At 42.9% G+C, this 27,058-nt stretch overlaps 1 protein-coding gene across 1 annotated transcript in view; it reads right to left on the minus strand.

Annotated features, from left to right (window-relative positions):
* The window catches only part of DUXB (double homeobox B), a 7,364-nt gene extending 4,295 nt beyond the window's left edge, over positions 1-3,069 (minus strand). Inside the window, 3 exon segments of the mRNA XM_049623000.1 lie at positions 1,752-1,871; positions 2,105-2,191; positions 3,066-3,069. Of these exon segments, the coding sequence (XP_049478957.1) occupies positions 1,752-1,871; positions 2,105-2,191; positions 3,066-3,069 (211 nt within the window).
* Positions 3,070-27,058: the final 23,989 nt, after the last annotated feature.

Genomic DNA, 27,058 nt, shown 5'->3' on the forward strand with positions numbered 1-27,058 from the left:
CATATGGTATCTGTCTTTCTCTGTATGGCTTATTTCACTTAGCATCACACTCTCCAGTCCCATCCACGTTGCTACAAAGGGCCATATTTCATTCTTTCTCATTGCCACGTAGTACTCCATTGTGTATATAAACCACAACTTCTTTATCCATTCATCAGTTGATGGGCATTTAGGCTCTTTCCATAATTTGGCTATTGTTGAGAGTGCTGCTATAAACATTGAGGTACAAGTGCCCCTATGCATCAGTACTCCTGTATCCCTTGGGTAAATTCCTAGCAGTGCTATTGCTGAGTCATAGGGTAGGTCTATTTTTAATTTTCTGAGGAACCTCCACACTGTTTTCCAGAGCGGCTGCACCAATTTGCATTCCCACCAACAGTGCAAGAGGGTTCCCGTTTCTCCACATCCTCTCCAGCATCTATAGTCTCCTGATTTGCTCATTTTGGCCACTCTGACTCGTGTGAGGTGATATCTGAGTGTGGTTTTGATTTGTATTTCCCTGATAAGGAGCGACGTTGAGCATCTTTTCATGTGCCTGTTGGCCATCCGGATGTCTTCTTTAGAGAAGTGTCTATTCATGTTTTCTGCCCATTTCTTCACTGGGTTATTTATTTTTCGGGTGTGGAGTTTGGTGAGCTCTTTATAGATTTTGGATACTAGCCCTTTGTCCGATATGTCATTTGCAAATATATTTTCCCATTCCGTGGGTTGCCTTTTAGTTTTGTTGGTTGTTTCCTTTGCTGTGCAGAAGCTTTTTATCTTCATAAGGTCCGAGTAATTCATTTTTGCTTTTAATTCCCTTGCCTTTGGGGATGTGTTGAGTAAGAGATTGCTACGGCTGAGGTCAGAGAGGTCTTTTCCTGCTTTCTCCTCTAGGGTTTTGATGGTTTCCTGTCTCACATTCAGATCCTTTATCCATTTTGAGTTTATTTTTGTGAATGGTGTGAGAAAGTGGTCTAGTTTCAACCTTCTGCATGTTGCTGTCCAGTATGCCAGCACCATTTGTTAAAGAGACTGTCTTTTTTCCATTGGATATTCTTTCCTGCTTTGTCAAAGATTAGTTGGCCATACTTTTGTCGGTCTAGTTCTGGGGTTTCTATTCTATTCCATTGGTCTGTGTGTCTTTTTGTGTCAATACCATGCTGTCTTGATGATGACAGCTTTGTAGTAGAGGCTAAATTCTGGGATTGTGATGCCTCCTTCTTTGGTCTTCTTCTTCAAAATTACTTTGGCTATTAGGGGCCTTTTGTGGTTCCATATGAATTTTAGGATTGCTTGTTCTAGCTTCGAGAAGAATGCTGGTGCAATTTTGATTGGGATTGCATTGAATGCTTTGGGTAGTATTTACATTTTGACAATATTTATTCTTCCAACCCATGAGCATGGAATGTTTTAATCACTATCCCAATGTAGGGCTTGAACTCACAACCCTGAAATCAAGAGTTACATGTTCTAGTGACTGAGCCAGCCAGGTGCCCCAGTATGTATCAATACTTAATAATACCATATTATTATAGTGTCCTAATTTCCTAAATTGCCTAAATCTCAAAAGTTGATGTATCTCCCATTGGGAGATCCTGAACCAGTATATTCTCCTGTCAGTGAATATACCCAGTCGGTATTTCCACAATTGGTAAAAGATACACAGTTCTTGCTTTTGGTATACAACAATAAAAATCTTCTGAGTAACGTACCTGACATAAAAGAATTACCTGAGAGTCTTGATCCCAGCATTTCTCTTTATCTGGAATCTGACAGATCATGAAATAGAAACCTAATGCTTATGTGAATTTTACACTCTGGAATGCCAATTTCCTTGCCCCATTGTTTCCTGGTAGCTTTATCAGCGTAAGGGTTTTGTTCAAACGATGCTTGGAGGATATCCTTTTTTATTTTCATAAAAATTAAAAAAAAATGTTTTATCTATTGTTGACAGAGAGACAGGGTGCAAGAGGGGGTTGGGAGGGCAGGGGCAGAGAGAGAGGGAGACACAGAATCTGAAACAGGCTCCAGGCTCTGAGTTGTCAGCACAGAGCCCGATGTGAGGCTCAAACTCATGAACTGTGAGATCATGACCTGAGCAGAAGTTGGAGGCTTAACCAGCTGAGCCACCCAGGCCCCCCTTGGAGGATATCCTTTTGACTCTGGTTGTAAACAGTCCTGCCTTGCCAGGTTTCTTTTTGTAGTCTGCCTGGTCAAGAGAAAATGGGAAGAGGAGTACGAAGGATATGTTTATGGATTAAAAACTCTTTGTGAACATATGTCATATGTTTTTCTAGGATGAAAGCCTGTAGGTTCATCAATGATCCTATATATTTTTAAAATTTTTTTAAAAAGTTGATTCATTTTGAGAGAGAGAGTTGTGGTGGGCGTGGGGGGGTGGGGAGAGAATCCCAAGCAGGTGCCACACTATCAGTGTGGCACCCAACTCAGGGCTGAAACTCACAAACCATGAGATCATGACCTGAGCCGAAATCAAGAGTCAGATGCTTAACCAGCTGAGCTGCCCGAGCACTGCAAGTGTCTGACTCTTGATTTCGACTCAGGTTATGATTTCGCAGTTATATTGAGTCCTAGTTCTTGATAATGAGACTCACACTGGGCTCTGTGCTGTCAGTGAGGAGCTTGCTTGGGATTCTCTATCTCCCTGGCTGCCCCCTCCCTCATGCTTTCTCTCTCTCTCTCTCTCTCTCTCTCTCTCTCTCTCTCTCTCTCAAAAAAAAAAAAAAAGCAAAAGGAGACCCAGGTGCCCCATACATTTTAACGGTAGGTTGTTCCATATATATACTTTTCTCCATTTACAATGTCAACTTTGAAACTTTTGACAACCTACTTGTGGGACTCCTGGCTGTTACTTTAAATGGAAAATTCCAATCTCCAATTTTAAAGCACCCATCAATCCTCTAACAACTTATCAATGCAAAACAGCTCTGTTCCAACCATCTGTCCCTCTAATTATGATTGTGATTTAACTTTTATAAACTCTGGGAAATAAAGCACATGGCATTACTGAAGAAGAGAGCAAAATGCAGATGAAAATTTGCCACTCGCAGTGCTGTTCAAACCCATCTTGGGAAGAGGTACCTGGACTCCGTGGAGGTCACTGGGCAACTGAGCCGCTCTGGAAGACGACAGGCTTATCAACACCAAGGGTGGCCCACCCATTTCTTATATACCTTTCTATCTAATCCCTTCATTATTGTTCAACACTTGTAGAAAGAAACTTGAAGTAATCAGATTAAGAGGAAGTACAGATTCTACCAGGCAGTTTTAAAACTTTAAAGATACCCTAATATCTTTCCAAATATGTCTTAGAATCTGTGCTCTCTAGTGTACATACACTGTGCAATTTATATATATATATGCAATACATATATGCATTTATATATTTAAAACATGTTCTCCATGTTATACTCATGCTTTTTAATTTTGGCTTGATATTATTTATAATTTTGGAAAGATCTACCTACATTATATATATTTTTTATTGAAAATAATTTTTAATTGTTTATTTTTTAGAGAGAGACACAGCGCATGAGCTGGGGAGGGGCAGAGAGAGGGGGAGACAGAATCCGAAGCAGGCTCCAGGCTCTGAGCTGTCAGCACAGAGCCCAGTGAGAGGCCTGAATTCAGTAACCGTAAGATCGTGACTTGAGCCGAATTTGGATGTGTAACTGACTGAGTCACCCAGGCACCCTTTTTTCTTTTCCTTTTTCTTTTCTTTTCTTTTCTTTTCTTTTCTTTTCTTTTCTTTTCTTTTCTTTTCTTTCTTTCTTTTTTTTTTTAAGTTTATTTATTTATTGTGAGAGAGAGAGAAAGTACAAGTTCGGGAGAGGCAGAGAGAAAGGGAGAGAGAGAATCCCAAGCAGGCTCCACACTGTGAGTGCGGAGCCTGATGTGGGGCTTGAACTCACGAACTGGTTAAGTTAGATGCTTAACTGACTGAGCCACCTAGGCACCCCTATATTTTTCATCTTTTTTTTGATGTTTATTTTTGAGGAAGAGAGACAGTGCAAGCGAGGGAGGGGCAGAGAGAGACACACACACACACAGCATCCAAAGCCGGCTCCAGGCTCTGAGCTGTCAGTACAGAGCCCGACGCGGGGCTCGAACTCACAAACCATAAGATCATGACCTGAGCTGAAGTTAGATGCTTAACTGATTGAGCCACCCAGGTGCCCCTATACATTTTTTAAGTTTATTTTTCTTGAGATAGAGAGGGAAAGAATCCCAAGCAGGCCCTGCGCTGTCACCATGAACCATGAGATCATGGCCTGAGCTGAAACCAAGAGTCAGATGCTTAAATGACTGAGCCACCCAGCCACCCCCCAGAAATCTCATTCTTGCCTATCCAAAGGCCACAGTTGTATAAGCCAATTCTTTATAACAAATGTCTTTATTTGTACATATGTATATATACATGTGCACACACGTGTGTATAATTTCACTAGTTTCCTGTGAGTTCAGAATGCTACTGATCCTCTTTCTCTGGTTGAGACCAAATGATACAGAAGTTAGTACTTCAGGTCACCTGACCAGGCAAAGAATCAACACCATGTGAGGTGTGTTGCTGAGGTCAAAGGAAATTTGAATTGGCAATGGAAGAAAATAGCTACTATCTTGGACCATTTGCAGAAGTGAGGACATACTAGTTATGAGAATTTTGCTATGAATTTGTACATATATTAAAATATTTTTTTGTATTCTTCTCACATTTATTCCCTAATGATCCAGTATAAGGTGCTTTAATAATAGTTAACTTTATAATTATTTCAAGTAGGCTCCACGCCCAACATGGGGTCTGAACTCAGGACCCTGTGATCAAGAGTGGCGAGCTCTACCAGCTGAGCTAGTCAGGCGTCCCAGTAATAGTTAACTTTACATCATCATATTTAAGGAGCATCAAAAAAGAAGGATGCACATCACCCAAGGGTGTTGCATCTTTTTTTGGAGAAAGGATTAGCATGTTTCTATTGTAATCAGGATAGTTGTGCCATATTAGGCAGAAATTGCACTTTGTTGTAATTTTTTAAATTTGGAGATCATTTATGGTTCTAGGAGAGGTGTATGGTTTATAGCTAGGCAATGTGTAGCCTGAGATGGTGACTTTTAAGTGTCAGCTAAGCTACAGAACTTAGTTTTTCACTCATCTAGGTGTTTCTGTATTCATATTTTGTAGATGTGTTTGAAGTCCACAATCACTTGACTTTAAGGGAGATTTTCCTATATAATCTAGCTGAACCTAAGTCATTCAACTGAAGGGTCAAAAGGTCAGAGTGGAGGCTTCCCTTCAAAGACATTCTTCCTGGGGCACCTGGGTGGCTCAGTCGGTTAAGCATCCTACTTCGGCTCGGGTCATGATGTTGCAGTTTGTGAGTTTGAGCCCCGCATCAGGCTCTGTGCTGACAGCTCAGATCCTGGAGCCTGCTTTGGATTCTGTGTCTCCCTCTCTCTGCTCTTCCCCTGCTCATGCTCTCTCTCCCTCTCTCTCTCAGAAATAAAGAAACTTTAAAAGAAAACAAAAACAAAAACATTCTTCCTGTTGATAGATGCTTGGCCCATGCTCAAGAGTTCAGCCCATACTATGAGTTTTGGAATTGCTTAGTGAGTCTCTACAGTCACATAAACCAATTCCTTGCAATTAATCACTATATGTACTGATTCTGTATCTCTGGTTGAATAGTTGAACTCTGCCTAATACAATCACCAAATTGTTTATTTTTTTAAATGTTTAAGAGAGACAGAGCTCAACTGCTCAACTGGGGGGGGGGGGGGCGCAAAGAGAGAGGGAGAGAATCCCAAGCAGGCTTCATACTCATCATGGAGCCTGACATGGGCCTCAATCTCACAGTTCATGAGCCAAAATCAAGAGTAGGATGCTTAACTGGCTAAGAGGCACCCCACAAATTGTTTCTTTTTTAAATGATGACATTTAACAGGAAAAAAAGTGTATATGTGGATTTGTCATGGAGACAAGCCACGGGTGATGGAAAACTTGATTGAATCCTAGAAAGATGGCTACTCATGTTATGCCTCTGTAAAGTTTTTGGTAAAAATATATTAGCTGTGGGGGCACTTGGGTGGCTCAGTGGTTAAGTGTCCGATTTCAGCTCAGGTCATGATCTCACGGCTCGTGAGTTCGAACCCCCCCATGGGGCTCTGTGCTGACAGCTTGGAGCCTGGAGCCTGCTACAGATTCTGTGTCTCCCTCTCTCTCTGCTCCTCCTCTGCTTGTGCTCTCTCTCTCTCAAAAATAAATAAACATTGAAAAAATATAAAAATCTTTATAAAAAGAAAAAATTTATGTTAGCTGTGAAAGCTTAGCAAAAAATGGGCGAAACCCTCTTGTGCTTTGAATTATGGGTAACAAAATATCTCTGTCATGTTTCATATGCTTTTGGCCATTATTGCCTGGGAACATCTAGAAAGAAATGAGCTCAGAAAGAAATGTGTTAATAAAGGTACATTCTATTACCGGTGAAAAGAAAATGAATGTCTTGTTCAGCAGGAAGAAGGGTAGGAGATAGAAAAGATGCGTGAACTTCAAGGTAAGGTGTACAGGTAGATTTCTACTCATTTCAATGAAGAAATAAGAACTTGGAGACACACTTTGTAACAAAAATTTAATGCATAGTTAAGAAACGCAAAAATCAAACCTGGGTCGTGATTTAAAATTTGGTTTATGGCTATGATCACATTCAAAATTCTACCAATAAATCATTCCTCAAGTATTCTTGTAAATTGCCACAGAAAAAAATGAAGCATGCTTTTGTCACAGACAACTGATAAGCTCAAGATATTTTAGCTGAGAGACAGAAAAATTAGGCATAATGAATTGGGGGATGGGCTAATTCCACCTGGAAATAAATGGAATCAGGTTAATTGGTTTGTATTTGTGTGTGTTTTCCTTTGTGTTTTTCTTTACTGCAGTCTCTAGGGTCCCTACAAATGAGGCCAAGCAAGATAAGGGACATTCAAGGATCTGGTGTGGGGACTTCAGCCAGGAAGCAGAAATTGATCTAATGCTCAGTTAAAAGTCTACCCCAAAACATCTTGCCAGCTGAATCTTGTTACTGCTCTGTTCCAATGGGTGCAGTCTTCTTTATATATAAGAGTGTGTTTGCTACATGGGTCTGTTCCCTATTCCAACTCGCTCATAGCATGGGCTTTTGTTCTTTGATGCTTTTTTTTTTTTTAAGTTTATTTGTTTATTTTGAGAGATAGAGAATCCCAAGCAGGCTCTGCACCATCAGCATGGAGCCGGTGCGGGGCTTGAACCCATGATCAGTGTTGTCATGACCTGAGTTGGACCCTTAACTGACTGAACCACCCAGGTGCCCCCATTCTTTGATATCTTTTTTTTTTTTAATTTTTAAAAATGTTTATTTATTTTTGAGACAGAGAGAGACAGAACATGAATGGGAGAGGGTCAGAGAGAGAGGGAGACACAGAATCTGAAGCAGGCTCCAGGCTCTGAGCTGTCAGCACAGAGCCCGACATGGGGCTCGAACTCACGGACCGTGAGATCATGACCTGAGCAGAAGTCGGGCGCTTAACTGACTGAGCCACCCAGGCGCCCCTGTTCTTTGATATCTTGATGAAGGAGTTATATTGGGATCTTCTAGTTGCTTTGAGTTTCAGTGGAGGTTTTGGCTTGGAAAATACTTCATATTGTGTCTGGTGGAGAAAGGTAAGATAATTTTGTATACTTTAGGGATGGAAGCTAATCTTGACCAACTAAATGAACCACCATATATTGAAGAAGGGCCACTTATTTCACATCCACCCTCATGGCACCAGCCCAGTCAGGTCATATCTTCCGAGGGGACTATACTTCACAAATTGATTTTAGTCTTTGCCCTGTGATTTCTTTCAGCCAGTGAGATATGAGCGGCCTAATGAAGCAGTCTATACCATCTCTGAGCAGAATCCTCCCATCGTTTTGGGCCATTCCTCTTTTCTCACTACTATGAGCCTGTCCTAGATAATGATGATCCCATTAACTGAATCCCAGAAGGATGAGAGATAGACTTTTGTTGAGGTAAGCCACTAGTGTTTTGAGGTCATTTATTACCATGACATAATTGAGACTAAAGTGGATATACAGATTTCGTTGTTGTATCTTAAGCTCTGTGATCAGGGTTAAGTGTTCCTTTTTATTTACTTATTTTAATCTTTTAATGTTTATTTTTTGAGAAAGCGAGCGAGAGCAAGCCAGGGAGGGGCAGAGAGAAAGGAGAGAGAAATCCCAAGCAGCCTCTGCACTCTCAGCACAGAGCCTGACACAGGGCCCAAGCTCACCACTGTGAGATCATGACCTGAGCCAAAACCAAGAGCAGGATGCTTAACTGACTGAGCCATCCAGATGCCCAAGTCTTCATTTTTAAATAATTACCTGAATATTCCCAGAAACCCATTTGTTATAGTGCCTGCCCCCTTCTTTTAACTGCAGGAAGTTTTCATGAAATTTAGAAGGGCATGAGATCCATTTTCTAAACAAAAAGTCCCAATAGACTTGTTCTTATCTCAGGTGTGAAACCTAAGAGTGCTAGTAGGACAGGATCCATTCTGTTGAAGATCATGTGAAGTTATGTGCACAGGTGGTCACGTGACACACAGAAACTAAGGAATGTCCCTGTTAAGTAAGACTCAGAATGTTGCCTACATGAAACGAGTGTTTCCTTCATCCTGGGGAAGAGGTTTATTTGTACTGTAGGAAGGAAGGACGCAAAGGGGTAAAACAAAGACCTCCTGGATTTAGTTATCCAGTTACCCTATCTGTTTATTCAAAAGTGGAGACAGGGGGCGCGTGGGTGGCTCAGTTGGTTAAGTGTCCAACTTTGGCTCAGGTCATGATCTCTCGGTTCGTGAGTTCGAGCCCTGCTTTGGGCTCTGTGCTGACAGCTCAGAGCCTGAAGCCTGTTTTGGATTCTGTGTCTCCCTCTCCCTCTGCCCATCCCCTGCTCACACACTCTCTCTCTGTGTCAAAAATAAATAAGTATTAAAACAAAAAAGAAAAAAAATGGATAGAAACCCACAGTTTCAGGGCCGATATCAGGGGGACTTTGATTCAGAGAGTTGACTGAGATAGCAAAGACTTGGGCTTTGTCAGAGAGGGGTGAGGTACTCCTACCCTGGTAGCAGATGGGACAAGGGGATGTCAAGACAAGCTTTTTTCCTGACTGCGTGAGTGTATGAGAAACAAAGGCTGTCTTTCCTAGGGTTGCACATGTCATCACAGAGGTTGTGTATTGCACTTTTCTAGAACCACAACCTCTTCCACTGGAGGCACTGGTTTACATTTAAGTCAAATCACCAAGCCCCACCAGGATGAACTAATGGCACACTATCTGACACCTCGCATTTCTATTTCTTATGTGCCCATAATTATTATTTTTTAAATATAATTTGTCAAGTTACCTAACATACAGGGTATACAGTGTGCTCTTGGCTTCAGGAGTAGATTCCCATGATTCATCGCTTGCATACGACACCGGGTGCTCATCCCAACAAGTGCCTTCCTCAATGCCCATCACCCATTTTTGCCTCTCCCCTCCCCCACCCCCCATGAACCCTCAGTTCTCTGTATTTAAGAGTCTCTTATGATTTGCCTCCCTCTCTGTTTGAAACTACTTTTTCCCCTTCCCTTCCCCCATGGTCTTCTGTTAAGTTTCTCAGATTCCACACATGAGTGAAAACATATATGCATGTAATTCTTAGGTCATTGATGTTCACAAGCACACCATGCAATTGTTACTTGACTACAGGTTTGTTGTAGCACCCTGTTTCATTTAACTTCTCTGATGCTCATTTTACTCCCTCATCTGCTCTCATGTCACAGCAGCTGTAGCCTGGAGGGTCTTAGCCCTGAGTGGGGTGCCAGGTAAGAAGGAAGATCCACTTGTATGGATACCGTGGTCAAAGAAAACTTAGGTGGATAGGGGGAATGGAATCCAACCCTGCTCCACTAATGAGGTTACAAGGAGCCTGCATGGCCCAGCCCCCACAGGAGGGGGAGGAGAGAGGAAGGGCACCTTCCTAGCATTTTCCTGATAGCCTTACTCCAGTCTGCAGTGGCCGAAGGGATTGTTCTGACCCTTTCCAGGGGCCACCGTCAAACCCTGCTCCTGGTCCTGCTTGTTCCTTGCTGATCCCCCCCCCATCCCCCAGTCCTCCATGGTTTGGCTGCTGTTGCCTTTGCAGAAGGACCTTATAGGATTTCCACTTATGCCCAGTGATTTTGGGGTGAGTTCATGGAAAAAGACTTTTTCTCTGGATTTTGTGCTGCCTTGAAATGGGGTGATTCTATGGTTGGTATTTTAATAAATCATCTGTAAGGAGGGAAGCTTGAGCAAGGCTGGTGCCATAATTGTGAAGGAGCAGCAGTCACTCACTGATGTTGGTCAGGAGAGAGAGCAGTGGCATTTTGTGGCTTAGACAATGTTGCAATTTATCTGTGTTTAGACAGGATCATAAAGTGATCTTTTTGTGCCTTGATCCATCATGGCCACAGAGTGGATGTGTCTGATGTTCATAGTCTGTAAAAACATTTATGTTCTGCAGAAGGACACCAAGATATAACTGAGGGTACCAGGCCCAGTCCTGGCTATCAGGTGTGGCTTTACTCTTTCTCATACATTGCTTTGAGAAGTGGGACAGGAGGTGAGCTGGAGAAATGCAGCCCAGCTGTTGGATCCATTGTGGTGTCTGCTCTCAAATAGGGGTCTGGGCTAGACGGAAGGAAAAGAAAAGCATTGTCAGAAAATAATGGAGCCATGAGGAGTCCGACTGGGGGAGGGGGAGAGCTTGGGCTGGTGGCAGCCTAGACCTGCTGCAAAGGGAAGGGCCAGTACTCAGGCAGCCAGGGCGCCCTAGGGCATTCCCTTGAGGGCCACCTCCTTTCCATTCTCTCCAGATGTCTGACCCCTGTCTACCCTCCCCTCTCTCCAACTTACTTCTATCTATTGCCACCCCCTGCCATCCTCACATCAGCCATATCAGTCCCAGAAAATGCTTAAAGGACAGTCCCACAGGGCTTAGGGCTTCCCTCACTGCCAGATGCCATCTTGGAGAGGGTGAGGAAGTAGAAGAGGTGGTACAGTGACCCCCATTTGAGCACCACGGTGCCTGTCCTATAGCACATCTAGAATATTCCAAAGAGCTAATGGAACTGATACAAAACAGAAATTTCTATTATGGAAAGCATTTTGCATAAAACATTCACAGCACTGAAAAAGTACTTCAATTCAGAAAAAAAAAATTTAGCTGTTCCTCGGAAAAAGTTTAAGCCATTCATGATTTAAGAGAATAAAATGGCGCTCTGTACAGTGGATCCAATATGTACATGTGGGCGTGTGTATGTGTGCACACATATTCCTTGGGTAAATGTTGGGTGCCAAGTTGACTACTGAGTCATTCTCACTGGGCACATTGAACCGACTCTCTTGGAGACAAATTTCCTCATGGGTTTAAAGTGCATCTTTATAAAAGAAGTCTTACCCATTTGGGGGGGAATCTGAGGACTTTTTTTCTTCCTCCAGGAGGGTACACCTTTCTTTTTCCCAGATTGTATTCTCAAACTCTTTACTTAAGAAGAATGACGACGAAAGATGTTGGCAATTACTGAATGTTAGCGTATAAGATGTCCTTTAACTGGTGAATGGATAGGTAAAATGTGGTGTATTTTATAATGCAATGTTATTCAGACATGTAAGTTAATGAAATACATGCTATTAACATGGGTGAACCTTGCAAACATTATGCTGAGTCAAAGAAGCCAGACATGGAAGGCCACTATTGTTTGATTCCATTCATATTGAAATGTCTAGAATAGACAAATCCATAGACACAGAAAGTAGATTAGTAGTTTCTACTAACTATTAAGGGAGGAGGGAGAATGTCACTGAGTGCTGACTGATAGGGGGTTTCTCTTTAAAGATGATGAAGATTTTCTAAAATTAGCTAATGTTGATAGTTGCATAACTCTTCCAATATTCTAACAACCAGCAGATTGCACACCGTAAAAGGATATGAGTTTTTCTGGTGAATGAATTATATCTCAATAAAACTGTTATAAAAAAGAGAATTAACTTATAAAAAGACAGTATAATGGAAAGGGTCATGAAATGTTTACCACCCGAGTAAGTGAATGTGCAGAGGAAACTTCAAAAACAATTCACATTGAAAAATTGCTTCAAATGAACATGTAAATGAAAAAGTCACACACTATTGTGAGACTTAAGGTCTGTGCTATTAATGCTTGTCAACATATTGTATTGACAGACCACACGTTTTAGATTAAAATTGTCTGATTCACTGTAATTTGAATAATTATGTAATATATCTTTGACCAGAAAAAAGGTATTTTAAAGTAGGCATTTAATTGTGTGGATGAACTTCAACAAATTTTCAAATGAAGAAATTAACAAATATTGGAAATTTCAAAAGCATGGCATGAATAATAAGATCTATGTTGAAAATGAAAGAACATTAAAAAGTAACGCAAAAACATCCATTCATCTCCAATGATTCACTTTCTTTCTTCAGTCAAACAGAAAATAACATCAGTATAAGGAATGTTACTTTATTTGCCAAGAGATATTGCATATGACTCTGTATAAGTATTAATGGTAAACTTAGAAAAGTATTGCCCTAAAAAATTGTGAAAACATAATATTTTATCAATCACTAATATTGGTAATAATTATATTCAAAATTAAGTTTCTGTTAATCAATATTTGAATACTTAATAACATAATTATTATATTGATAAAATATAGTTATTCTATTAATAATTATTTCATAACCCAGTATCAGTAATGAGCCCAGATGATATAAAATTGTTAACAAAGTTGGAATTTATAATATGTTTACTATTAGAACACTCAATTATAATTGATGTTTAATATTTTTGTTAATTATTCTATGACTTAAATTGTAGTTATTAATGTATCATTTAAAGTTACCCTTTTATTTTAGATGCTTTCACATCATTCTGGTATTCTAAGATATTCATGCCATTTTTCTCTTGGCTCCCAGACTTGATAAAATTCAACGTTATCACTGAATCCTGCTGTTCTAAAATCTGAGGCTCCTTGCTGTCTGGGTGCTACAAGAAGAAATGAAAGTAAGTTTTAGTATCAGTCATATTTTATTTCCAGTATTCAATTTAAGAAGTTCAAAATAGGGGCACCCTGGGTGGCTCAGTTGGTTAAGCGTCCGACTTTGGCTTAAGTCATGATCTCATGGTTCATAGATTTGAGCCCCAACCACTGACTGTGTGGAGCCTACTTGGGATTCTCTCTCCCTCTCTCTCTACCCCTCCCTGACTCACTCTTTCTCTCTCTCTCAAAATAATAAACTTAAAATTTCAAAATAAAAAGTGAAATTCCCAAGAATGTAAATTTTATTAAATGTGATGGAAATGGGTACGTACAAAGTGTATTTCTTCTCATTCAATCCTAGGGTCCTTTTCAGAACTATTTCACATGCATATAGTCATAAGGAACCAGTGGTAGTTCTCTGTGAATACATTGGTTAAGCTGTCACCGCTGGGATCCTAATGACATGGAAGACAGTGTGAGACCCTGGGAACCTGACAGAAGTAGCTAGAAATTTCATAATGTATTCAGATCTTAAGATTTCCTTAACACCAATTTTATGTCATAGCACATCTTCTTACCTCTAATCTTGGACTCATCATAGCACATACTTCATTTTTTATTGCTAATTATCTAGTGTAGCCCTTTCTTCATATTCCTCATAACACATACTATACATGAATATGAATAAATATACATTCACTTATATTTATAGAATAAATTATCTATAATATACTCATGTACTTATTATATGTTCTGATAATATTCTTCTGTTATTATTATTTTTATATTCTGTTATTTTGTCTAAGAAAAAGACCTGTTGATGGAGCGCCTGGGTGCCTCGGTCGGTTAAGCGTCTCTTAGTTTCGGCTCAAATCATGATCTCATGGTTGTGAGTTTGAGCCCCATATCAGGTTCTGTGGTGCATTGTGGAGCCTGCTTGGGATTCTCTGTCTCTTCCTCTCTCTCTGCTCCTCCCCATCACACTCTCTCTCTCTCTCTCTCTCTCTCTCTCTCTCAAAATAAATAAACTTAAAAAAAAGACTAGTTGCCTTTCTGAAACCTGCAATGTCCCAAATAGTCTATCAATTCTATAAATTAGGTATGCTAACTGAAGAAATATAAATGAATAGTCTAACCAAATAATCAGACCTCAATTCTAGAATCTTTCTTCTATTCTAATTTTGTTTTCCTTAATTATCTCTCAGTCCACTGAGGAAATACAAAGTGTTATTAAAGAAAATGCTTCTATCGGCTGAAACTCAGATTCCATTATTTTGTTTTAAAGTGCCTTGGTTAATGCAATTATTTAACAGAAAAAAAAGTTTTTTGTTTTTTAGCAAAATTATGTTTTTTAGGAAATTGTGCTTTCAGTTTATTATGGGATGTATATTCATTTGCTACATGCCTTTCCTTCCCAGATCCAATTCTAAAACATCCTTAGGTTGGATCCAGTATCATAATCAAAATTCGTAAACAAAATTTATAACATCAAGAGGAATAAAAACTCAAGTTCTAAAGAGATAGATAATTGGAAACAAGATACCAAAGAGATTGGTGGACTTGGTGCCCAGTGTGGTGTGCTGACAAACAGATCTTTGCTGAGAGGCGATTTGCCTGGACCCATGTTGGGCTTGCCTTGGACATCATTAGATCCCTCAGGCACATTTGATATCGAAGAATACTTCGAGTAAATCAGTACTCAGTGATGTGTCCAGGGGCCGCGTCTCATCTGGGTCATGCTGGTGGTCAGAGCCTTAGGCCCAGCCTACATGGACAGTCTGTTTAGGTTCAGGATGTATTGGGAAACCTCCAGGCAAAGGCGGTTCTAGAGCATTAACTGATGAAGCCCCAATATACTTGCTTTAGTTGGGGACAAATATGCCAATCTCCAAAGTATTCATAATTCAATATGATCAAAGAAAACCCAAAGTCATATGATCAAGAAAAATGTCGTGTAGCTAAAAGCTCACACTGCTTCTTTGGCTGTGGAAGGAGGGTGCTTTCTCTGGGCTACTATTTCCCTCCAAATGACCACTGGGTAATTTGTCTTCAGAAACTAAGTAAGAGCCTCTTTGGAAATTTTTTAATAATAGTCTCATTCATCTGTGGCCAAGGGCAGAGATGTGCATCCTTTATGCCCATCCCTGCCAGACTGGGAAGTCGTCTGTATTTTGTTAAGTTGAGCAACAGAATACATTTACTCCTGGACCACCCACCTCATTAAGATCAGCCATTCTTGAGGACCTCAGGGTCATCAGGCCAGTGACTTGCTGTAGCCCAGCTCGTGTGTAGATGGTTATTTCTGCCTGTGACTTGCTATGACCTCTGCACCAGCAATACTCCAAGGGTCGAAGGGCAGCTGCATACCCACAGCCTTGTGTAAGTGTCCTAGCAGCCCTGCGGTAGTGAGAGGAAAATGATCCCGGAAGAAGTAGGGCTTCCCAAGGTCCAGTTGTGGTGGGCTGGTTCTCAACAGGGGCCAGTGCCTCTCGGGTCACGTGCTCTTGTTCTGTCCTGGTGGAAGACAGAGCTCTAAACTATTTGTGCACGTCACCTTCACCTGTCACCAGGTTGGCCAGGCCGGGGCTGAGGATGGAGGTGACAATCTGGGAGCAGGGGAGGGTTGACAGCTCTGCTGAGGTCCCTTCCATTCCCAAGATAGGCCTTGAGATGGGGAGGGAGAAGGACATTAGAACAGAGAAGGGAATTAGGGGTCCTGAAAAGTGTTTTCACCATCATACTTTGGCCTTGGGCTAGCCCTGGTAGAAGAACACTGGGTTGAAGTGTTAGCCTTAGGAGGGTGAAGCACTGTGTGGCCACTGGTTAAATCCAAGTACAGATTCCCTCTTAGGCACCCCAGGGACTCCACTTTACCAAATTCTCAGTCACTGAAGTGTGCACCCTGAGAGGCCGGTTCTGAGCGATGATAGTCAAGGCCAGTGGGGTCAGCAGGGATGGAGTAGGATGCTATAAGGAAAAAAAATGTGAAATTGGATGGCCTCTGAAGGAAAACTCCCTGTCTGTGTTGGTAAATCTTCGTGTAGAGTTGGATTTTGAGGCTGGAGGCTGAAGGCATCTGAATCCACAGGCAGGTCTCCTCGGAGCTGTTGATACAGTTAAATCCATGATGGATACTGAAGGAAGTGATGCTGGGCCTACGGAAGTTTCACAGACCACTTTCTTTCAAAAATTACTTATCAGTTAGCTATATCAGTCTTTGTAAGTAGCATCAACTCAAGATAAACTCTCGTTATGGGATCTTAAGAAACAGCCATCTCTGAAATACTGTCCTTACACAGCCTAGGACAAAGAAACAAGGCACTCACCAAATTTACTTCCAAACGAAATCCATTTATGAAGCACTATCTTCAAAATAGTAATTCTTCTGAGCTTCAATTTTGAGCAAATATACAATTACTTAGCAACAGTAGTGAAAACAATTACAAGAAACTCCAAACTGACATCAGAAGACGGAAAAAGTATTCCTGTTGTCATTCTATAGTAATGACAAAAATGTAACTCATATTTTGTGTAATGAACATTTATTAAAAATTACCCTAAAATTATAATCTTGTTAGTTCTCCATTTGAGGTATTGTACAATCACTTAAATCAAGAAAACAAAGAGAAAGAAATCGAAATTATTTCAGAAGAAAGACAAAATTCTTGCTGTGTTTCTGATTATTTCAGTGGACTTGTTAACAAGAACAAAGAAACTGTCATTACAACACCTCCAAATAGAACGACCTGGAAACACTGAATTTCGAGAGTCACACTGAAAAAACCCTACAGTTCTAGAATATTATCTAAGGTCGCCAGTGGCCTGGAGTGAGCCAGAGACCTTGTCACACTCTGAACTTGAAGACAGACTCAGACTCAAGTGCCGGTGATACCAGATGGTGACACGAATTAGTGACTTTGCCCTGCTGTCCTCGGGGCAGCTGGGGAGGAATCACTCACTGAGATGTATATTATTATTTCAGAGAAGACCCGAAATGTTTCTTCTAATACTACCTAAGATACCCCCTTGTGTTTATTTTGATAGTGAGCTCTACAATCTTTTGTCGGTGTGTAAGCAGTGTCCCCTTGGTGCCTAACTGGGATCCCACATGGTAGTGACTTCTTAAGCATTTCTTTCACACCCTCACAGAGCCTGAAAAGCCCCCTCTAGCTGTGGTTTCCTTCACCTCAGGGGCAGTTCTTGTTGTCTGGCACTCAGAGTTTTCTGCTGAACCCCTCTCTGCTACCATGTCCCCACCAATGGTTGACTCTGTCCTTGAAAGCTGTGCCCATGTGTTTCCAGCTTGCATGCACCTAGCTGCGGCCCATGCTTACTCACAGTTGCTGGGTTTCCTTCTTCTGAGTGAACGATGCTTACCATTTTCCTCCAGGAAACATTCTCATACTGCCAACACTTTGAACCCATCTACAAGGCAAGCACAGTTTAAACACAGGCAGACAGTTTTTCAGAGAGTGGAAGTGAATGGAATTTGGGGGTAAAAGTCCCAGATTCAATACCAGGTGTGTCCTCAGCTTCGTTTGTGATGCTAAAAGGAACAGCTTAGTGGAGGGTTTACATGTGCCACGGGCTTTACGTAAATTCCTCTCTGCTAACCTGCACAACAACCCTCATCCTCGCTCGAGCTGGGACGGTTGAGGGCAGGCAGACTTAAATCACCTGTCCAGAGTACCTGGCTAGCAAGCTGCAGGGGTGAGGCTCACCCCAGGAAGCCTGGCTTCAGAGCTTGAGGTGTCAACCAACTGAATGTTGTGTGATTTGGAGCTTGTTTGAGTTTGAGCCTCAGTTTCCTCACCTCTACATGCCATCCCCTTCCTCAAGGAGAGCCAGAGTGAGCTTCAGTGAGATCAATAAAAACCTGGTGTGGAGACAATATGGCACTCTGTGCTTTGGTAGTCGTGTGCTCACAACATTCATTCCTGCATCCAGGGAAGACTTGATCAGTGCATGCACTTTTCCGCCTCCTCACTTGGAACTGTCCAGGCCAGTGAAATGATCTGGGTCCCTGAGATCCAGTGGCTTTTCCTTTAACACAACAGCACCCGTGCTCTCTGCTGCTCAACTTTGGTTTAGGAGTTCCATCCTTACCATGTCTCTTTCCTTGGCATCTTCTTCCAACTTTCCCACAACCCTGGTTCACAACCATTCCCACACCCACATTAATGTGGAGTATATGACTCACCGTCAAGGGTCAACCTCAAAGGGGCTGGCCCATCATCCATGCGAGAGGGTGGAGCAGTCTGTAAGATAAAGCTGAGGTTCCTTAGGGAATGTGTGGGCAGCGGGGAACAACAGGGTCCTAGGTAAGGCTTGAAAGAGGCACCACAGGCGTGTGGGTTCTGCCCAGAACTGCCAGAACTGTATGAGGTCTCAGGTCCTGCCTGACTGGATTCATCCATTCATTTCTTGCTCGATTCCCCAGATCCTTAATGAGTGCCTGTTATGTGCTGGACAGGAGAGGGCTCAGTGAGAATAAGATTCACCTTTACCGTTCAGAGGGAAATGCAGACACTACACGGGCAACAAACATGAAAATAAAATTATTTCGGAGAGGATGTGTTCTATGAGGCCGTGAATAGGGAGAAGGGATCAAGAGGGACACAGTGAGCGCAGTCAGTAGGGTGTGGTGGTCATGAAAGTCACTTTCGAAGTCAGGAGCAGAGCTGGTATTAAATGAAGAAGGCAGCACCCACCTGTCTGGGGAAAGGTGTTCCTGGCAGAGGAAATAGCCAGTGTGAGGCTCTGAAAAACAAACAAACAAACAAACAAACCTGACTTTGACATATTAACAGAACATTAAGAAGCCTTTCCTGATGGAAGGCAGAATTGTAAACTGTCCATTGACATCAGTTCCAGTTGTCACTGGGTGGCAGGTGGTCACAGGGTTGGTAGTCTGGAAGGGACAAGGGTTGACAGACTGGCCTTTTGAGGTCCTTTCTAACCCCAAGTCCAGACTTGTGATGGAGACAGGAGGTGAAGGGCACAGAACAGATCCGAGGATCAAGGCCCTGAAAATGTCTCTGTTAGAATAATTTTCTTCTGGGGGCTGGCCTGGCTGAAGAGGACTGGGTTTGTCCTATGAATTCAGAAGGGGCCCACCTGGGGCACCTTTCAGAGTTAAGATTAAGATTGAGTCTTAAGAATCATCCCAGGTACTTTAGCTTGCAGAACGTAAAAAGCTTGTGGTCTTAGGGTTAGATATGAGTTCAGTGCTTCTCTTACACATTCTGATGACTCCCATGTCTTCTGTACCAAACTGAACTGAAACGTGTTCTTTGAAAGGCTGGTTCTGGTAGGTGTCAGTCAGGGTCATGGTGGTAGAGGGTGAGTGGAGAGCACTGACTCATAAGTGTGGGAAACTGGGTTGCTCCTGGAGCAAAGCTCCCTCTCTGGGCTGCTAATCGAGGCCAAAGCTCCATTCTGAGGATGAAGGATGAAGGTGGCAGAATTCATAGGGCAGGTCTCTTTGGAGCCATCATTACAGTTACACATGATGAATGCCGAAGGGGTGCTTGGCCATATAAAATGTTTCACAGCCTTACCTTTTCTTAAGTCAAACGTTGATTTTGTTAAACATACTAGTGTTATAACTAGAGTAACTTGGCTCTTGTCTCAACTAAAATAAACGTTGTGTTTCACATCTCCCGGTTGTGAGTCCACTCATATAAAATTGCCACTTAGTGTCTGTGTTATGGGGCCTTGTTAAATATAGCCAACCAAAATACCGTTCTTACTTATATACTAGCAATGAAAGCAGAAGAGGAAAAAAATATCAGTCATTTTAAGAAAAAAGAAAATTCTGTGTTTCTGATTATTTTAGTGGACTTTATTAATAGCTACAAAATACTGTCATTACACCTACAAATAGAACAACATGGAGACACTGGATTTCGAGAGTCACACTGAAAAAACGTATAGTTCTAGAACATTATCTGAGATCTACAGCCCTATCCGGTTTGTACGTGAGCAGTGAGTGGTCTGTGTAAAAGGCCTGCAGGTCACCAGTGGCCAGGAGTGAGGCAGAGACCTTGCCACACTCTGAACTTGAAGACAGGCTCAGACTCAAATGCTGGTGATACCAGATGGTGACACAAATTAGATCTAGTGCTCAGAGTAGGGCAGAGGGAATATTCCCTGGGTTTCAGCTGCTCCTGTTGCCAAGAAGCACTCACGAGATTATTTCCGATGTTACTTTATGGACCCTCTCACATTTGTTCCCATAGTTATCTCCAAAATGTTTTTGCCACTTCCAGAAAGGATCCCCCAACCGCTGCCCCCGGTTCTAATTAGGACTGCATTTGCCAACTGGATTCCCACTGTTTCTTACCCACTCACAGTGAGCCTGGAATGACCAGACCTGAATTCCCTTGATCTTTCCCAGCTCCAGGGACTATTCCTGTGATCTGCACTCAAGGCCGAGCCCCTTTCCCACCTGCACCCTCTGGTGTTTGGCTCGGTCCCTGGAAGAGTGTGCTCAGATGTGTCCTCCCTGCAGACACCTGCCCAAGCATATGCATGTTCACAATTTCCGGGGGCACCTCTTCCTAAGTAAGTGACCATTTCCCTCCATGAGAGGTTCTCACACTGCATTTTGGTGCAGTGTGACAGCCAGTAAAACTCAGAGGCAAAACGGCTTTCCAGAGAATGGAAAATGAATGCGATTTGGGGACGGATGTCCCAGATGCAATGCCAGTTATGTCATTAACTTAGACTTGTGATTGTAAAATTAGCAACTTATTTGACCATGGGCTAAGTGTTTTCCATAAACTCATCTCATTTAACCTGTACAACTCTGTCAGAGGTGAGGAGTTTGAGGGAGCAGGTCTAGGTGACGTGCCCAAAGATACCCAACTGGGAAGGTACAAAGGGGAGCCTGGTCCCTGGGCTTCAGAGCACAAGCTGCAACCACCCCTTAATGTTTTATAACTTGAAGCTTGTTTGAACTTCCATCTCCCCATCTCTGCATGTAACCCTTGCACTAGAGGGCAGCCCTATGTGGGTTTTGAGCGGGATGAAGTGGAAGATAGCACGGAGTTCCTATGAAAGTCTGTGCTTTCTTGAGTTCTGTGCTTTGCAAATATTTGCCATGACTTCTAGGGAAGAGCTGAGTGTTGAGTGCTTGCAAGTTCCTCCTTGCTAGGGACTATCCAAACCAGTGGAAAATCTGGGCCTTGAAGTCCAGTGGGTTTTCTTTTACCATAAAAGCACCTGAGCTCCTTCCTGCTCAACACTCAGTACAGGAGGCAGTGACCACCCCACTGTGTCTCTTTCAGTAACATTGCTTCCTCTTTCCCTACAACCTTGAGTTTCCTCTACCTTCTACATGAACTGCATTACTGTGGAGCCTTTGGCCTGAAACCCACACATGAGACAGGAGCCGTTTCTAGGATAAAGCCTGCATTCTTCAGGGAACATTCAGCCAGTGGGAACAGCTGGGTCCAGGTTTGGCTCCAAGGAGGCACCACACGTATGTGGGAGACCCACCATTACCGTCTGGGCAGGTCTGAGGCTGCATGGCTGTCTTCCCACTGGAGTCACTTGTTCATTTCTTGCTCAATTTCTGCAACCCTCGAGTGCCTTTCATGCTCTAGACAGGAGAGAGGCCTCAGCAGGAATAAGATAATCTCTGTTCTACTTGTCCTTGTAGGGCGGAGGGTGATGCAGAAAATACATGCGAATAAACATGGAAATAAGATGATTTCAGAAAGGATGGGCACTATGAGGCCATACGTGGGGTGAAGTGATAGAGAGGAATGGATGAACACAACCATTAGTCTGTGGTGGTCAGGAAAGGGCGCCCTTCAAGAAGACAGGACCAGAGTGGGTGTCGAAATGAAGGAGGCAACACCCACCCATCTGGGGAAAGGTGTTCCTGGTGGAAGAAATGACACGAGTGAGCTTGAGATGCTGGTTGGACAGAAGGATGGTCAGTGGCTGTGTAGGAGGGGCGTGGGCCTGCACATGTCTGGACCAGGACATACATCACCTCACGGGTCACTGGAGCATGGATTTGAATCTCAGTGTGATTTAGAGGCATTGGTGGGCTTTTAGCATCATGGCCTCATGGTCTCATTTAGGGTCTTAAGTTGTTTCCATTTGCTGTACAGTTGTAAAGTGGAGACGATTCAGGGAAGGAGGGAGTAGGGGTTGACTGCTGGCCTCTGAGGTCCTTTCCATCCCTAAATCCATGCTTGTGATGGGGCAGGGTGATACAGGACACAGGACTGGGAAGAGAGTCGGGGTCCTGGAAAGGCATTGTCGCCTTCATAATTTTGCCTGGGTCAGGTCCTAGGTGAAGAGTTGCTGGGCTTGACCTTTGAACCCAGTCAGGGCTCCCCTGGGGCACCTTTCAGAGTCAAGGTTAACGTTGCCTCTCAGTAACCTCAGGAGTGCAGGTTGAGTGGGGTGGAAGCAGGTGGCCTCAGGGTTAAATCTGATTCACATTCACATCAGGAACAAAATAATCCACAATTCTCAATGTTGTAATTCTGTCAGGTCTCCTATTGAGATGTTGTGTAATCACTTTATACAATGGCAATAAAACCAGAAGAGAAGCATCAAAATTATTTTAAGAGAAAGGCAAAATGAAATACTGGTTTCCTGGATTATTTTAGAAGACTTCCTAAAAACAACATAAACTGTAATTATGCTGTTTGCAAATAGAATAAAATGAAGCAATTAACTTAGTGTCACATTGAAATAATCTACAACTATAGAACATTATCTACGAAGTATGAACCCCATGTGGTTTTCATTTTAGACATTACATAATCACTTAATAGCAATAAAACTTAAATTGTATTAGAAAATGATTTTAGTGGAGAGAATAAGAACATTTTGCTGTGGTTCTGGTTCTGTAGTTGTAGAATCAATGGAAAATGGGGTCAACTGGGTGGTGATTCACTTCTGTTTTCAGGTGGTGTGGACAGCCTTTGGTGCAGAGACATTTCCTGTGGCTGATGGAGGATGAGGAAAAATTGTGGGGCCAGTGAAGCCCCTTGTTGGAGAAGATTCCTAGGCTATTTTTTTTTTTCTGAATTTCTGGCATGGGGGAAGACTGGCATGGGGGAAGAACCTGAGCTATCCGCTTAAGCTTTTCTAAAACATCTGAAGTCTGACAGCAGCAGCCCTGCCCCCATCTTCTGCAATGTTTACCTGGAAGCTTGATCTGACTTCCTTGATCAGGCTTCCTTGAAGTTGAGGATTTTTGTCCAGAGCATCTCTAAGAGCTCCCTGATTTTTTTTTTCTTCATTTTCCTGATGGATTTTGCAGAGGTTAACAGCGACAGTGACTTGATTTTGGTTCTCTGATGTTGCTTGTAAAGACTGGGTTTTTCTGGTAATGTCAGCCATTTGTTTGACTTGTTTCAGATCTTGAGATTTCTCCTCGTTGGGTAGTTTTGGAATGTCTCCTCTACAGGTCTTTATTCATGGTCTCCAACTTTCTTATTGCTGGTACTGTGTCTCCCCATAGGGTTCCGGTGAACCCTTCTGACTCAGGCCCTTGAAACACATTTTCACTTAGTCATAGCTTCTCAAAAATGTATTGTCTTTCCTCCGGAGGGGCAGAGTCTCCAGTGTCCACTTTGTCCCTCTAGGAAGTCAGATATATATTTTAAGTCAGATCTTGATAACGGTGAATCTGACCATGACTATCACGACTGCCACTGCACGTAGCAATGAGTGGGGAGCTGGGTCTGGCCTAAGGCCCCCTAGAAGTTCTGCAGGACCAGCAGCACACAGATCATCATGAATACTGGCACACCCACCGTGGCCCAGAGGCCACTGTGAAGTCACGTCACATCCAGAATATCATTTTTATCACCATGATGAGAACCCTCACGTGCAGTACACTTTGTCCTTCATGTCCTCTGCTTCTGACTTTGTCAGACCCTGTCCTTCCTGGGGAAGAAGACTTCAGGCTGAGTCAGGAATAAGGGAAGTGGGAGCACAGCCAAGGGCCCGGACTGAGGCAGATGACAAAGTCAAGCTCTCTTGGCATCATCTGGTGCCACTGCCTCCACACTCATCATCTCCACATCGGTGTGAACTTTGTCTTTACCTGGGACATGGTTTTGTGTGTGGCCAGGCTGGTCACAACACTCAAATTAGGTACCTGATCTGGTTGCTTGCCAGAACGGAGCTGGTTCCAGGCAGGGCATATGGAAATCCATGTGATATTAAATCTCTTGCACCCAGGGGCCTGCCAAGGGTGGGTGACCCTGTGCCAAGGATGTGATGCTTAGATGGCACCGATGACACACAGTGAGTGTGAGTGCTATGGACACTTGCTTGACCCACACCTGCAAAGGAAGCAAACAGAAGCCCTGGCCGAGCGGGCATGGAGGCAGGTGATGGAAGTGTGGATTCTACCGTCTGCTCCCCTGGAGGATGCTAGTGACAGGGGTGAGGTTGCCCGAGTGCAGTCTGTGAATGAAGGGGCAGGGGTGGGGATGTCAGGTTCTTGGGCTGGTGGGCACATCCCTGTCAGCCGCTGCCTTCATCCCTCACTAGGCATCGGACTTCAGACAATGCATACAGTGTTTTACTGGAGACCTTTTTCTAGGAGTGCAAAATACCTATGAAAGAAGTGAAATTTATTAAGAAGCTTAAAAATTTTTTTTTAATGTTTATTTTTGAGAGAGACACAGAGTGCGAGTGGGGGAGGGGCAGAAAGAAAGGGAGACACAGAATCTGAAGCAGGCTCCAGGCTCCGAGATGTCAGCACAGAGCCTGCTGCAGGGCTTGAACTCATGAACCATGAGATCATGACCTGAGCCAAAGTCAGACAGTCAACCAACTGAGCCACCCAGGTGCCCCTGAAGTGAAATTTATTAAATTAAAACAATTTTGTTCTCTTCGTGTTGTATTTAATTAACTTTTTCATCCCTAGGATCACTAAGATTTTCTCTTAGTTTTCTCCTAGAATGTTTACAGATTTAGCTCCTGAAATTGGCCTATGATACAGCCTGAGTTAGTTTTTGTATATGGTGTGAGGTAAGGGTAAAGGTTCATACATATATTTTATTGTTTCAGTACAATTTGTTGAAAGATCCTTTCCCCATCAAATGGCCTTGGTGCTTTGGTGGAAAAATCACTGTATATGTATAAGTCTGTTTCTGTATTCCTCACTCTGTTCCATTGATTTGTCTATCTTTACAGCATTTGCACTGTTTCAGTCACCATGGCTTTATATTAACTCTTGAAATCAGGTAGTTTAAGTCATCTACTCTTGTTCTTCTTTTTCAGAACTGTTTGGAAAATTTTCATCATCTCTCAGCCTTGGTTCTGTTGACATTTTGTAAAAGATCATTCTTCATGGGAGCTGTCCTATACAGTTAGGAGATCTTTGTCTGTATCCCTATTTTCTGTTGCACTCAATGCCAGTAGCATCCTTCCCCAACATGACAATCAAAAATGTATCCAGGGTGCCAGCATCACAGGAGTGTACCTTGTTTTTGCACCTGCCCCCCCCCCCCACCGGTTTGGCATTCATCCACAGACAAAAGTGGATGAGCTTTGTGGGAGCTGTTGGATCCAGCACCACATGCCAAGGGTCCCAGGCGGAGTCTCACCCACCTGTCCATTGGTGAATAGGCACATAGATCTAGGTCTTGGCTGTGGACCCTGCATTGGTCCGTGAACCCACTCCAGTCCCTCTTGGCTGCCAGTCTAGGAGACCCTGGAATATACTGATGAGAGAACTTTGTAGAAGTTTGAGTTTCCAGAGGAGAATTTCCATCACACTGTTGGGGCACAAATAAAAGTTTGGACACATTGGAGTGGATAGAAGGAATAGCTTGACCTTCCTCACACCTTCCCCAAGGCTGCACAGCTTAGGGCCAAGAGAGATCTCATCCTCCCTCTGATTTCTCCTATGGGGAAAGGGAGAACCTACGAGTGAGTACCCACTTTCCTGGTTGTGTGGGACGCTGCCAAAGGGAGTCATTTCTCTCTTGCTCCATCCAGAGGACTAAATCATGAGCTTCGGGACTAGGGGAGTGGGGCTGGGGGTTGGGAAGAGGCTGGGAGCGGCAGATAAGACTCTAAGAGGGCATTAAAGGCACGTGATCCTACTAACTGCATCGCAGATTCCATCGAGAAGTCTGCCCCTTGGCTGCTGGGAATGTCTCACCTGTGGATCCCCGCAGCTGGCCCAGGGGTACCCCCAGAGCTCTGAAAACCTTGCCCACATACACTGTGCAGTGCAATTTTAGGTTTACAGAAAAAATTGAGCATGAAGTACAAAGCGTTCTTATAAACACAATTTCTCTTATAATTAACATCTTGCATTAGTGCGACACAGTTACAGTTGATAAGCAAATATTGACACATTATCAATAATGACTCTCCTCTCCCCCCGCCGCCGCCCTCCTTGCACTGTGGTCTGGGATCTCTTTCAGGGCGGCAATCAATCTGGGGACAACTGAGGGGCTGACCTTGTTTGTTATCTGTTTCACAGAACTAGTGTCCTTTATTGCCTGTTATCCAGTATCTTGCAAACAATTGTGTGGTATATTTTATCCGTTTCCCCCCCCCCCCCGGTGGAAGGGCAAATTCATCCTATGTTATTCCACTATGGCCAGAAGCTAACTTAATATATTATCTTTGAAACCGTGAAAATCGGATTGACTTACTGTGTTACGAAGTCTACCACTAGGTGGCGATGTTGTACAACTGAGACGCTTTTCAGAAAATGCCCAGTGCCAGAATTTCTAGATTCTTTTAAGAGATCTATGAAATTATATATTTGGTATTAGTTTGGGTACACAAGTCCGTTTTGTTGAGCTCTGCTTTATTCCTGTATCTCTTCTCATGGCATTTTTACTTCAGTGTAAAATTTATAAAGATATTTTGCCTACAAGCACTCGTCATAGATGGCAGTGATTTATGACATTCTCCTCACCAGAACCAAGTAGTGGAAATATTACAGTTGT

Source organism: Panthera uncia, assembly GCF_023721935.1.
Source record: "Panthera uncia isolate 11264 chromosome E2 unlocalized genomic scaffold, Puncia_PCG_1.0 HiC_scaffold_20, whole genome shotgun sequence".
In the NCBI taxonomy this organism is placed as follows: domain Eukaryota; kingdom Metazoa; phylum Chordata; class Mammalia; order Carnivora; family Felidae; genus Panthera; species Panthera uncia.